Below are 15,360 nucleotides of genomic sequence, written 5' to 3'. Positions count from 1 at the left end.
ATGCTACCAAGTTGTAGAGAAACCTTAGCAGTAATCCAATCAATCATTGACTTTTTGTGCATCTCCCAAAAGGTGTTCTGAGCTGAAATGAAACACTTTTATATTAATGGAAAATATGACATACAATGATAGAAATATGAAAATATAAATCCCCCCCCCCCCCCCCCCCCCCATGATCATTCTACACTCTTTAGTACAACCATCCCAAAGCGTGAGTTGAGCTGTCTGTGCACCCATAGATTCTACATACACTTGTTAAGAATCCAGATAATGAAATCACTGATTGAGTCTTCAGACTGCTTATACCTTAACATTTTAATAATAAAGGGTCAAGTGTTCCCAGCTGCACAGGGGTTCTCTAATACTTCGTTTACTTTTATAATCGCAGCACACAATGGCTTCTAATAGACATCTTTGTTTCATTGCCAGAGCCCACACAAACAATGCAATCTAGAGGAAAACATAGAATTAATTAGTCACACAAAAACACGAATGTTACATTACCATAAGAATAGAGGAGGCTATAATAGATAAATGGCCCCAACAACATCATTCAGCTTTTTTACTGCCACACAAGATTCCATTAGCAAGAAAGGGATGATTTTAATAGTGTTTCACAAGGTGCATCAATATCCGTGTCCCTTTTTTAAAATGCTGTTTCTTTAAAAAATTGGCACAAGATGGGAATATCAAATCAGGTAGCAGAATAGGATATTTGTCCTTTTAGTCTTTGTATGGAGATAGATGAAAGCTGAAAGAATAGAAACGGGCACATTACAAAAGATGGCAAATGGTTTTCATTACCCACTTCAGAGATTGGATTTCCCTAAGTTATTCATGTGCCATTTCAACCTTTTTCAAAAAAATCTGTTGCTGTTTTCATGGGCCCGCTAGAATCGTGAGGTTTCAGGTGAAGTATTAATAAAATACTTATTTATGGCAATAATGTATATTATGCGTTATGTTTTAAATATATTGCATAACTGATTTTCTTGTCACTGTTGTGTGCATTGTTTTGCAGTTTCATGTCTAAAAAGTACATAAGACTTGTAGTATAAAGATCTGAAATTGTACAGATAAGCCTGCCTTTTGATAATGTATCAGATCACAAACTGTGCATACATATGCATATTTTTTAAGGGAAAGGAATTTGAAATGTTTTTTCCCCCCAAATGCCTTGTATCCTCAAAATGTTTCACTTCTCAGGAATTCTCCCAAGAATTAAAATGAGGAACTGTCTCCATATTTTTGGGCCCCACTGTATTTTGAAGCTGGTTTAATAAACTGGGACAAGGCTGGAAATCATGTTGCTGCTGAAGATGACCATTCACAGAGCTATATTAGTTTGGAAGTCATGGGAAATCCCTCTTTAAGTACATGGCATAGAATGTGGCAAAAGAAAAGTAAGTACAGAATAGAATGTGTCCAGAAATAAAAAAAAAGCATGGATATCACAGCCCTTTGCTTTTTTGACTCATTTCTTGCCAAATTATACATGCATAATCTTTCTTCACACAGTAAAACCAGTAATAAAACTAGGTTATAATAAAAAGCTTATACAGTAACATCTCTGTGCACAAAATAAACTGGCACAGCTCATACTGAAATAAAAGTACCTGCGTCTTATAATTTCACTAAAAGGGTCTGTTTATTCTAACATATTTTTCTGAACAAAAATTTTAATTTTTCAGAAAAAAAAACACAAATGCACTTAGTTACTTTGCAGACTCCCAACAAACAATAACATTTTATCCTTACAAAATGTGCCTAAGTGTTTACAAAATACATTTGCTGAACATAAGGACTACATGTTTTGTTGTCAAAATTAGACCATCAGACGGAGCTTGTGCACCTGATCCCCATTTAAGAATAACCATATTGTTATTAAAATAACCTTTAAGTATGCATGCTGTAGAGAAGCAACATTTACCCAAAACAAAAGACTCATTCAGTATGCAAGCCTTATAAGGCCTCTTTATACTTCCTAATGGAAAAAAAGAGCAACAATGATATCCTGCCAGAATGAAATGCAACGCTTGCTTACAAGCCATATATCTGAACAACATGAAAAGGTGGGAAGAATGGCTGAAATTAAATATTCTTTGAATGTATACTGATGGAACAGGTAGATGTTTTTGTGTAACATTGCCTTTTATGCTCCCAACTATGATCACAGAAATTCCAATGAACACCTTTTATTATATATATCATAGTCGAATGAAACCTGCTATATAATGTTATGTCAACATATTGAATTACATACTGCTTTGTAGTTTTCCCATATACTTAACGAAAAACTGACTAATTGAAAAATGTGACATTTGTCCAAAACCAGGTGTTTTAAGAGTATGGATTCTATAGGATTAAGACTGTGCATGTTCAGAGCCAAATGAAACACAGCTATATCAGCTTAGAGGAGACCAGATTTCAGTGAATTGCCCGGGTGAAATGGACTAAACATCTTCCTTGAACCCGTCTGAAAGGGTCTTCTCAGTTAAGAGGTGATATGACATCATTACTATTCTGACTGCAAGTTAGGTGACTACCATTATTCGAATACAAGAATGGGTTGCAATAATTGTGATGTTTGGGTATGTTGAATAACCAATGAATGTAAACAAATGTAATCGTGTAGTGACTATATCACCTGTTAATCTTTCATGAATCAATAAACAGTGTACTTTGAATCATTATAAAAGTAGAATGGTCTCTTTCATTAATAATAAACAAAACTCACACACCCTACCGTAGTTTATGATGCTGTACTTTAAAATTACATTTCAATGCCATGTGCCCATCTGATTTAAATAAGCACACTTCTGGTCATTTATCTCTATATTGGCCAAATTCTACAAGTACGTTTCTGAGCATCCATACTTGGTTTGCATCTTTTACTTCATTTTGGAGGCAAGGGGACTAAAACCTTACTGAAACTCTTCCAGTTTATTTTTAAAACCCAACTCTGAGCTTCTAATCTACCTATAATTGACCTTCATAGATGCATGCCTCTGTCCTTCAGTGCATTTTTCAGTGTTAAACAGAAAACAAATAGTTTATAAAAATACAGCCATTGAATGGCTAATAAAAGTGAACAGCTGTTCCATCACACATACAATTACATAAACAACATAAACTAGCAAGTGAGTCATGCGTGCCTGACAGAAGACAAACACCAGCGCTTTCTCCTGACATTTCAAATGTGCCGCAGTGCACACAATACATTGGCTCAACAAAGCCTCTTAGTTGCTAGGACACACACTTGTGAAGATGTACTCTACATTACATCTACTTCCCCCAACTCACAGCCTCTAAAGTGGACTCCGCATAGAGCAAAATGGTCTGTCCAATAAAACATTTTCACAATACACTGGGTGGTAAAAGTGCGTCTAGATTTTGAATATGATTATCCTAGCAGGCGTGGAACAACCCTTTAATAATATCTATCTGACAAGGTCATTTTGAACTGTAAGGAATATCTTAGTTGTTCCCTTATATAGGCAACAACAAAAAAAGTTTGAACAGGGTTTCCACTGCCTTTGAAGTTATACTTTCTGATCTGTAGACTCGTCAATAACATAAACACACGTGTAATTGCTATTTCATTCCTTTAATTACATCTTGGTGATACAGTGTGTTATAAATTGTTATTGTAAGGTTTGTCAGTTCATACGTTAGATGCTTGTAAAACAGAAACAACCGCCCACCATTCTACCCAGGAAGGGTTCTGAAGCCCCTCCCCATTGCATGCTCCACTTTACCAGCTCTATACAATAAAGCATCATCCCAGGCAAGACGGGGAGAACCTTAGATCAGCTTAAATAACAATGGAGATAAAAGATTAAAAAACACTATTTTTGACACTTTGACGTTGCTTCATATTGTGAGGTTGTAATATAATGAATTATCTGAGCTATCCCTGGTAAAAAGAGTCTTCTCGGATTAATAATTCCTAGACTGGCTGATCAAAAGGTATTGAAAGTTGGTGTGTTGCTGGTTGACATACAAGGGTAAAAAAAAAAAAAATCAGAATGCCTGTGACATCATTGAATATCCATGGTAGTGTTTTGGTGTTTGACCGCACCCCATTGCAGGCAGTACGCAATACCATGCTGTTGTTCCCCATTCTGAAATTGGTCGGATTCCATTTCTGAAACATTCTTTTATGCCGCCATTTGCATTTCTCATTCTATTAACCATCACTTAATCATAAGCTTGAACTCATGGCCCTGGTGCTCAGATACCTGGCTACATTTTATATTTCATTTCCAGCTGTCAGTTCAGGGAATTCTAGTGGTCTGTTGGGCTCTGTGTTCCTTTGCCCCTTCATCAGTGCAAATGTGTTGGGTCCTGTGGGTCGTCTCTCGCTGAGGGTTACCCACTCAGCTTCTGCCAAGGGACAGTGCTGAAAAATGGATGGCCCTTGATGTCGCTCACACCCCCTCCTCCAGAGCCCAGCCGGTACCCAGCATCGAACTGCAGGAGCTGGAGATGCATGCGGAGCATAACAGCACAGTGGGTTATTGCATGGTACAGGGCCGTACAAGACAGTACGGGACAGAAATGTATTGTCTAGATCCATTTTCAAAATACAGATGATTCTCATGTAAAGTAATACAACTAAGGGGAGGGGTCTGTGTTGCCTTTCTTCTCACTCCGACCCTTTGCTTTCTAAATATCTTGGTATCTTTGAATAGATAATCGATCTTCAAATGAGACAGTAATGAGCAATCCCATCCCACAAGTGCAGTGGTACCCCAAATATTATGCAATTAAGTTACAAAGAGTTGTATGTTAGACTATTTTCTGCATGGGAATACCAACAAATACATATCTTGCATCTCTTATACGGTCTATGATGAAACATGCACTTAATGTAAAATAATACTCAACAAACTACCAGATGAAGCCAGCGATGGCCCTTGTCTCACCTCGGTCAGCAGGGAGGCTGCTGCAGTGCTCAGGTAGTCTGGGAGGTGGAGTTGGGTGTGAGGGAGGATGCCAGAGGGGTGGCACTGCTTCAGGGACTGGGGCAGAGAGGGGGGCAGGGGAGAGGGGAGTTAGCACACAGCCTGCTGGGGGAGAACCACAGCATAGGCTACTTCAACAACATTTGTGGACTGGACCGTGACAGAAAGCAGTTACATGCAAAGTACATGGTATTGTGGGTAGCCCTTGGATTAACAGAATGGATTTGACAGAATTGAAGTCTGGACTCTGGTGGAATGGTTTTAAGACAATAGGAATAGACCAGGTAGAAGGAAACCAACAATATCCACACATGCATGAATGAAACATAAACTTTTAGTGGATTTCCGCAGCACACTGACTGATAACATCTGACACGACACTATCAACAGTGGACTGCATCGTGAGCTATTTGAGTAAGGAAGTTCAACCAGAGTGCTGTCACACTGCATACAGCAAATGTCAATTTGTGAAGTCATTTTGAAAGTGATAATGACACATTTACTGCCATATACTGTATGAATAGGTTTGGTATGAAAGTTAAGCGTCCTACTGGTAGAAGATGTATAAAACGGGTACGATATTACAATGTAATAGCAGAGCAGAAGCAGCATAACATTAAAAAAAAAAAACTGTTTATTTACCATTCCAGTAAGGAGCTCATACAACAAAGCACCCAAGCTCCACCAATCACAGGCTTCCGTGACTTCACAAACACCACCCACTTCTGAAATGAAAAACTTTTTTTTTTTAATGATTCTAAAGGTAGCACACACCTCTTGCCCAGAAGGGAACAGGTTCCAAACGTTATGTGGGAATGACCGGGACACACAAACACCAATGTAAGTGTTAAAAAGAAGCAAGACTATCCTAATGCCCTTTCTTCATCCTTTAAAAAATATAAGACTGCTCTGCACTTTGCAACTCAAAAAGGGCTGCAGCAGGTAACCAAATTAGGTGCATTGTTGTATCATTATTACACCACTAGATGGCACTGTGTTCATTCGTAGTCATCTGTATGAATGTTATCCTGCTGCCATATCAGTGTCAGAGGGCTTTTTATTTCAATATTTCTTTTTAGCTTTCCATCAAAATATATATATATATATATATATATATATATATATATATATATATATATATATATATATATATATATATATTTATTTATTATTTACATAACTTTAACTACAGTTTAGAGTTTATCATGAATTCAGAATCTGTCAGATGTATCTTCCTGAGTGAGCTTGTATTACCTGGTGCACAGTACATGTCTTCCATTGCTTTGGGGCTGGTCTGGGATTGAACTTCACCCCACTGACCAAAGTATGTTAAGCGAACCCGTCCTAAAAAAACAAAACAAGAAAAAAAAAACAGGAGACTTTCAAAACAGTCTATGCATGTTATGTTTTGTTTTTTTAAACATTTACAATTTTAGGAAGTTGATAAGAATTAAAATCATATCCTTTAAAAAAATATAAATAAATACAGTATTATGCAAAGTAATGAAGTACTACTTTTGTATTCTATACTATTTTAATTTGAACAGTGTTTTAACTCATTTTAAAGTGTGACTTATACCTGCTGCTCCGATAAGGGAGTTATATATTGGTAAATGAATTTCACTGGGCACACAAAACAGATTGTACACTTAAAGGCTTGCTGTGGTCCTGCAAGATCCATCTACACACATCATCTACCGGGTACTGACCACAGCTATCCAGCAGTAAGTTCTTGGGATTCAGGTCCCTGCACACAATCCCCTGCTCATGAAGGCTTTCCAAAGCCAACAGAATCTGGGCCACCCACAGCCGGGCCTGGTCTTCGGAGAGGCCCCTCGGGCCTGGCTTGGGCCTTTCAGCGGTCTGCCTGGAGGGGAAATTCGGCAGCAGACACCAACCGTCCACTTCAATGTGCAAATCGGACGCAGGCGACAGGCTGCTGCTACAGTATCCGTTCTTACAAAGCTGAGATGCTTTGGATCCAGCTCCAGCTCCTCTCGATTCACACAGGAGCACCTCTACCTGCCCGGTCATTGGGAAGGCCCCGCTCTCTCTGTTCAGAGGGCTTAACAGTTCCCAGTCCTCTTTCTCCTCCTGGCCCTTGACCTTGGTCGAGGTCACCTGGAGGTCCTTTACACTGGGGATTACTGGGTCCTGGTCTGTAGAGACCTGGTTAGCAGCACTTAAATTGTGAACGGGTACCTTCATCAGGCACTGCCCGTTCCCTGAGGACGCACCTATCATTATGCTTGCTGAATCCACATTAGAAGAGTCTACTCTAATGGGTGTTGAGTTTTCCAATGCCCCTGCAGAATCACTAGTCCCTTCTGTCCTTTCCTGTTGGTTGGCAGCAGTGTTACTCAAGTTCTCTCTCCCCTCCGCATCCTGCACTGCGAGGTATTGGCCTGCTACTGCAGCAGGCCTCCTGGCTGTACTAGAGACTTTGGAAGTGCCTTCAGTGGCCAACGCACCGCGGCCACCTTCCATCCAAGTTTGCACGGGGGGGTCTGAGAAATCCTCCTCCAGTTTCAATGTCACACTCTCACACACCAACTGGCTTTCACATGCCGTCTCAGAACCTGAGCTTTGTACTGACGTTTCAGTTGCTTGAGGTACCTCATTTGCCAGATGGTTAGTATTTACAGCCCTGCATTTATTACATTCAGTACAAAGTTCAGTGCTTATCAGATTGCTTGGAGCAACTTTCAGTGCCCGATTAGGTTTGTCTCTGGTGTTCACATCTGGTTGGTGGGCAATATATTCCTGAGATTCTAACAGGTTGCTCTGGTTCCTATGGAATTGTTCTTTGCTGTTTGCTGGTAAAAAATCAGACTTCATTACCATTCCAGTATAGCATTCTGAGCAAAGACAATGTTGGGAGTGCTCATTCATTTTATTATGTTTGCTGCAGAGCAGACACCCAGCATCTCCACTGCTGAAGCCCTCCGACTGGCCTTCTGTCCGGGGTTCTGTGTCAGAATAGTGCACCAAGTCCTCTGTAATTCCTGTCATTTTGTTTGGTGTTACTCTGCAGCTTTCCTCAAAATCAAACCTCAGCGTTGGTGTGGTGTAGCTGTTCTTCAGCTTAATCTTTCTGCGAGAGGGACTGCAGCATTCAGGGTACTCTTTCACCCTCTCAGTGCTGGCTTTGTGAATCTGAGAAAAGAGTCTCACACCTAAATGAGCAAGAGAAACAAAAAGAAAGTCACACAGCAGACATCGTTCTTAAACTTAGAGTTTATATTAAAGGGGCTCTGTTCATAACCCAGCAATACAAATCAAAAATACTGACAATAATTAATATGGTTAAGCCATCTTCTTATAACCATCTAAAAAGGGGGTCTTTATATAAAAAGGTGTTCCTTATATAATACAGGTGATTTCAATTGGAAATAAATGAACATTCAATAAACTCACTACAGAAGTGGTCTTTAAATGTGGGCTTGTCTGCATTTAATTGAGACCAGGCAGTACAGATCAGACAGTTCCCGTTTCTTCTCACCTTGTATATGTTCCAGGTGAAGGAAGACTGAATCCTCACTGACGGAGTATCTCAGAAGCCGCACCATAAACGGCACGCCCTGGGGAATTATGGTCTGGTACTCATGGCTTTTCCAGCTAGACTTGGGGAGGCTCTGGGGGGGAAAAAAAGTCATCCAGACAGCCCATTTACGCTGAAGTGTGTGCTACAGATTGCAAGGGTTTGCCCAACCCCAATATACCCATTGCTCAGTAAAAGCCATCTGAAATCTAAGCCGACAGCTTTGTTACTCAAGTTCATCCAATCGATTGATGATTCATACTCCCTAAGTAAGGAGAAACAATGGGTACTGTGAAGGTCAAAAGTACATTTCCTGGCATCTCTGATTAAAAATAGATGACAGGGAACTGCGTCACAGGCAACAGAGGATTACAAGGTTTGTGACAAAAGCAAAATGGAACTACAAGATGATGGGGGGCGGTGATGGAAGATTATGTGATTATATAGAGTTTCTATATATCTGCTTCTATACCTTTAAACACAGTTCAATCTGCCCTGTGAATTCCACCAGCTATGCTTTAACTGTTTTTTATGTTCAAAGTTCTTCCTCATAGAACCTATTTGTTTTTTTGTTTTTTTTACAGTAACGTAACAAGTGACCCGTGGATTTGACACCTACTTTGACAACAAAAATCTCCTTTGTGGCTGGGTTCTGGACCATGAGCACCTAAGAAAGAAACAAAGAGTATACGGTATGATTTTAAAGAGGTGAAAGCATGTTCCTGTTACTCTAAAACGATTTGAATTCACGGACAGTCATGAGTATAAAGAAGGTATGTCAAACGAACCTAAAAGCTTTGAAAGAGAGAACTGAAATGGTGATCCAATCCTGGCTTCCTCTAAATCATTTCTACCAGTAATAATATTAGTTACAACATAACCCAAACAGGTGCTTCCTGTGTCTTTTCTCAGACTTAATTACCACCACTAGTGCTTCTCCTGTGTCCATGAAGCCGACCCCACAGAATTAAAATGCAAAGCCTCACCATACACTGGAATCTTTAACACACATTAGTTTTAGACTGCACCCATTACATGTTACAAGTTACCATTTATTTCACACAGGTGTCCATTAGATGCGCTGCCTGTGTAATCCCTGTGTCTACAGTAAAGACTACATAACAGACTGCACAAAGCTCTTTTGTGAACCTCGTGTTTCAGTTTGGAGGATGCTGATCTCCAGTCTTTCAGCAGGCTGCGTCTCAGGGGGGTTGTCATGCTGGTTTAGCCCAGATTTCCTCCAGCGGTTCCCATGAGTGTATTGTTAAACCCAGATGATTTGTTCAATGCTCAGGATAGGCAACCAGTCTGAATCACCATGCAACACTACAGACAGCACTGAGTCAATGCACAAACAAGTACGGAATGACAGAATGTGAAGGCAGTGGTTATACAATGCCAAGCAAACCCTCTAAAATACAGCAGCTTTATGTTTCTGTGTTGAAGTAGCATTATTTTATGCCACTTGTACAGCAATAAAGCCTCATGTATATCCCTGTAAAAAGGGATATATTAAACACAAGTCCATCCCTTTTTTTTAATTAGCCCTCATTTTTACTTAATTTCCAGTAGTAAATGGGACATCAAAGTGCAGTCCACAGCTGCTAGCAACTGACCGAGTTGGAAACTCCTGCAACAATTCCTCATCACTGATCTGTTTCTTAAGACTTCTAATGAACCACGGCAAGATTTCAAAACACAATACAGTTTTGCATAAAAGACTTCCACTATTAAACGCCACTTATTTAATCAAAGCTTGAATCTTGAGATTTATGAATTGCCTTTATTTCTCTTGCCTGACCATCCTGTGCATCTGTGTGGTTTTCAAATTGAACCAAAAAAAAAAAATCCAATAACCTTTTGTTTAATCGAGCAGCTTGGTTCGGTTCACGGTGCTGTGGCTTTTCATGAGTTACCTTGTCAATGACCCCAGTGACCTTATACATCTTCAGGTCTTCCACGGGTGAGCTGAGGATTCGGATTGGTCGAAACCTCAGGCTACTGAATCCCTGACACTGAAAAAAGAGAGATGCATGTTTGTCACTGAAGCGAGCTACACATATTACACTGGTAAACTGTAAAACTATCTGTTACTCCACTTGATGCCCGAATTGCCTATGAATACTGTCAGAATGAATGCTTTTGGATGTTTCATTGTGTATTAAAGAACTGGACTCCGGTCACAAAAATAATCTTGAAGCTGCTACCAATGGATGCAGTGTCTTTAGGCTGTGACACTGGGTACTGGATTTGGCCATACCACAGACACAAAAAAGAAAGGGTGGGCTAATCCACTGATGTCATCAGTGACTGACTTAAATACTGCTGCCCTTCAGACAGAATCCCCTGCCCTGTTAAGTGTCTGATTCTCATTACCTTGGCACACACATTTTAATGATCTCAGTGGTGGTATTTACATCTGCTGAACAGACCCCAGATTCCCTTTATATTCAAGTGATTTAACATGGCAAACATGCTGCATATGAACTGCCAGGGACAGCACTGAGAAGCGTTGCCCATACCCCGGATTTGGAGTCTGTCCTCCCCAGACTCCCCTGCAGGTGCGAGTTGAAGATTTCCTCGGCTCGTTTCAGGTACTGGGTGGTCTTCCGTTTCACTGCTTCCCTGCGCTCCTTGTTCGGGTCAACTGCAATGGATCAAGAGAAATAAATAGTTCTTTCCTTGAGCTGCCAGAAGCACGCAGTGTTAGCCAGGGCATCCTCTTGGTGGTCCAGACATAGATACCACTTCCTACTTTTCTACCTTTCAGAATGACATATCTAGCATATGTAACAGTAATCCCAACCACAAATAATACAAAACAAAATCTAATGACAGTTGATAGGTCACATACACGTCCCATCTGCCCAACCTCCAAAACTAAAAGGCACTCCAGGTGTGTTCTTCTTTTAATCAACATAACAGCATCTCTCTTCCAAAGAGTTTGTAAACAGGAACTGAAATGAGTCTGTGAAAAAGCATGTGATCGGTATCATTAGCATGGCCATACAGTAGGTTAAACCTTGGCAGTGAAATGGTAATCTTGCAGACAATTTAGCTTAGCGGTTTAAAACAAAGGACTAAGAGTCAAGTGAATCTGAGTTTGGATCCCTCCTAGGGCAGTGACTCCCTCTGTGACTCTAGTGACGTCCCTTTCATTTCATGGTCTTTGATCCTCCAATTTTCAAAGCCTGATCCAACACAACTCTACTGATTCCTGTAATGATTTTATCACAGCTTGTGGGTCTGGGATCACAGGGACGTAATTTCTCACCATCCTCTTTTCTTCTACTCCTACAAGGTAACAGAGCAGAAGAGCTCTTTTGGAAGAGATCAAGGACAATGAAGTGGTTGCTAAGTCTATCTTGAAACATCTCTATAATGAGACCCCCTTACCCCCAGAAAGCCGTTGCAACCCTGTACCTTGCACCCCCTTTAACAAGAGGTCAACCCCGTTCTTGTAGTAGTTAAATGCAGCCTCGTATTCTTCGCTGATCTCCCGGTCCAGCGCCATGCGGATCTGTTTGGCAGCGTCCACCAGGTAATCCCGCTTGGCCATGGCCGGCTTGACGTCCTGCCTGTTTGTGGAGACTCGGCTCCTGATCTGCTCCAGGTATAATCTGGCCTGGCACTAAGCCCTGCCGCAGGGGTCTGCGTCCTGCGGCTCCCCCAACACCTGGTGCATGGTGTGGGCAGGGTCATGGTACTGGCTCCAGCTGCCTCCACATTGTCACACCTTCTCTCAGGGACACCACCCACTGGCAAATGAAACTCTTGATCTGCAAGTACCAAAAGAATTGAGTTTCGTTTATTTGCTTACAATACTGACCCAATGAGGAGTTGGATGGGAAGCTTGTCAAGTCAGCAGCTGGGCCAAAATATTAATTGTCATTCTGCAAGCCATGCAAAGATACAACAATTCAATGAATTACTTACAATAAATACATTGCATTATAAAAATCAGGTTACCAAGGGTTAAAAATCTCAACAGTTGTTTCTATGCAAAGCTTCGAACCTCTGGAAACATTGCTTCTCCAATCACAGTCACTGCTTCAGTGCTGAACAATCTCCTCAGTTAAGATCACGGCTTATATTCACACGTTCACAGCAAATCAAAACAACGCTGGGAACCAAACAACGTGTAGTGATTTAAGACCAGAAGTGTAGTTCAGATGATTTGAATGAAAAGGCTAAGAAGGGAAATGGTCACTATGAAAGGGAGGAGGTCACTGACCCTAATTAAAATACTTCACCTACAGATAAGTGCATGAAACAAACTGGAAATAATAACAATATACACATCTAATGTTACAAATCCACGCATTCCCCTGATTGTAACCGCATAATTGGAACTGCAGTCCTGAAGAATCTTTGACAACACATTCTTATTTTGGTTCCCCAGAATATGGTCTACTTAGGACACTAGCAAATCATGAATACTTCATGAACTCTGAAACAATACACAGAGGTCAAAGCTCTGACTATAATGTCACATAGCTGTGGACAGCTCTGTGAACTGCATCTGCTGCCAACCTCTTTTGCTGTAGACATATTTTCAGCTTCTTTTGCCTGTTAATTTGCAACATCAGGTTTAAAATGTGTTATCCACTATGACTGGGGTTATGATTACAGATGAACTGACCCCATGATCCCTTAAGATCCTGGTGGAAAAGAGAGAATCTGGTGCTCCAGAGAATTGTTAAGATGTTTACATTTAATTTGTAGAAGGCAAGGGAGGCTACCAGGAACAAGTCACACGTGAGAAACGAAATCTTCAACTGAATTGAAACTGGACAGCACTGCAGTACCTACGTAAACTCCCCCACCACTTCATCCAACCAATCGATGAACACCCGTCCCCCAAAACACTACACTGCACCCATTCAACAAACAGACAGGCAAATAAAAAAATTACATAATAAATCTAAAGGTTGCTATGTACAGTGTGACCTTAGATTAAACCCGTTTCGTATACCTTGTTTTGAAACACTGCGCAGTGCACACCCACCAATAATTACACAATCAAAATGCTTCTGCAGCAGCTCTTTAAATTAGCGTCCAAAACAGCCCATTCAAAGATGATAATATTCAGCGTATTCACATCAAACATACTGTACTGTACCTTGACTGTAATGCACCGCGTGCTTATCGTGTATCTGCGCGTCTTGGAAGGATGTAGAAGCACAGAAAATCTTAGAACTGGGGGAAGAATGATAATGTGTACTGACTTGCTGCTGGTGATGTCATTCCCTTGCCATCAGCTGAAAACAACACCCCCTGCCACCTGGGACTCCACTCAATTTAAAGAGACAGACACCATTTTTATACAGACCCACGTATTTTTATTTTAAATACGGATACATTTTTATTCTACAGATGACTGCCAGCCCATATTGAGGACATAGCAAAAGGCAGCAATTTTTCAAATGTTTGTTTAAAAACTGAGCTTGCAAGAGGCAATGAAATAAAGTATTGCAGCAGTGCCGAAGTGTAACGTTGTGGCTTCAAGAATGGCAAAGTGACCAGCAGGGTTCAAGGGGCGAGGAAGGATTTGCCCCGCAGCTAATACCTCACTTTGGGGAACACTGGGATGTAACATGATCTGCTTTATTACACTTTACTATGCTTTACTATGGGGAACTTTTATAAGGCAAAAAATCTAAGTCAGATTGACTTTTGCATGGGTTCCGGTAATGTGATTTAAATCTTTGGTAGGAAAAATTATTATTACTGAAATACCTTGACAGTACAAATTGCGCCTTTCCTGGAAAGTCGTATGAGGTCACATGGTAATTGTGCCCCTTTATTCCTAGTCGTCTCTCAGGAGCTCAGGAGCGTTCTTCATACTCACTTAAGGAGTAACCAGATGGTGCACATGGAACTTGATAGCTGCATGATGTGGTAGTGATTACCATGAAGCCTATGCTATTAAACCAGTAAGAGACAAGGCTCGTTTCGGATAGGTCATACATTGTAGTGGCAGTACAGCCACCATTCATTGTCTATAAGGTGCATATAGTGTGGTGCATTATTAATAATTTCACATATGAGTCTGTGTGGTAGCCTGGGTGTGTCATTACAATAGCAGAATCTTTATAAGTATAGCCTACTGCTTATGGATTGATATAACGGGCCATGCAGTACTGATGAAACATATATATATATATATATATATATATATATATATATATATATATACATACATACACACACACACACACACACACACACGCAATCAATTAAAAATGGCCTCGTCTGTGTGTAAACATAGTAATGTGGTAAATCTGGAAATGTCTTACCTCTCTGGGCAGCTTCCGCATCATAGAAATGAAAGACCTCTTGACAAGTTTCACGACACGACTACATAACCTGCAGTAGAAACGCAATTACTCCAACGCACGCCTTCTCTATGGGAACTGCACCTGCTCTCATTCAGTGTTTGCGTACCAGCGACAGGCTGACACACAAGACCACACTTCACAGCACTGCTGTGAACCACCCACACTGTACAGTACCGTACCAACACGCCACATTACCCCATACAGCGGGCAGGCTTTATAGGGCTTTTCTTTTAAGCTGTAGTAAATAAATAAACAAACATCTAAATGAACCTTGTAATTTAGTTACCTCAAATTCTGTGAGGATTGGTGTGTGTGTTTTCCTTTATAATTGGTATAATTCGTAATTCACCAATAACAATACAACTCTCAAGAGTGTAAAGTGTAATAAGAAGAAATGAATACAATTCAATAAAAAAAAGTCAATATGTACAATGTTTGTTTAATAAAAAGACAAGCAATATTGTTAAGTTAAATATCTATTTTTCTTTTTGGAATGAGTCCAATCCACACA

The 15,360-nt window shown here is 40.4% G+C and overlaps 1 protein-coding gene across 4 annotated transcripts; it reads right to left on the bottom strand.

Moving 5' to 3' along the window:
- Window positions 1-175: 175 nt before the first annotated feature.
- On the bottom strand, window positions 176-14,966 carry LOC117973860 (ribosomal protein S6 kinase-like 1). 4 transcript variants are annotated; one of them, XM_058987890.1, is made up of 11 exons: window positions 14,808-14,966; window positions 11,932-12,287; window positions 11,031-11,155; window positions 10,425-10,523; window positions 9,128-9,175; window positions 8,470-8,602; window positions 6,677-8,143; window positions 6,222-6,311; window positions 5,610-5,692; window positions 4,929-5,024; window positions 176-4,482 (listed from the first exon to the last, which is right to left on the bottom strand). In XM_058987890.1, the coding sequence occupies exons 2-11, from the start codon at window positions 12,065-12,067 to the stop codon at window positions 4,372-4,374; spliced, it is 2,388 nt and encodes a 795-aa protein (XP_058843873.1). In that variant the 5' UTR covers window positions 12,068-12,287; window positions 14,808-14,966; the 3' UTR covers window positions 176-4,371. The 4 variants fall into 4 exon arrangements, with proteins under 4 accessions (XP_058843873.1, XP_058843875.1, XP_058843872.1 ...); XM_058987892.1 differs by lacking the exon at window positions 14,808-14,966 and adding an exon at window positions 13,631-13,782 and having other exon boundaries at window positions 11,905-12,287; XM_058987889.1 differs by lacking the exon at window positions 14,808-14,966 and adding an exon at window positions 13,631-13,780.
- Window positions 14,967-15,360: the final 394 nt, after the last annotated feature.

Source organism: Acipenser ruthenus, chromosome 15 (assembly GCF_902713425.1).
Source record: "Acipenser ruthenus chromosome 15, fAciRut3.2 maternal haplotype, whole genome shotgun sequence".
Lineage (NCBI taxonomy): Eukaryota > Metazoa > Chordata > Actinopteri > Acipenseriformes > Acipenseridae > Acipenser > Acipenser ruthenus.
The sequence above is the reverse complement of the archived record's forward strand: the minus strand, read 5'-3'. Positions and strand labels throughout refer to the sequence as shown.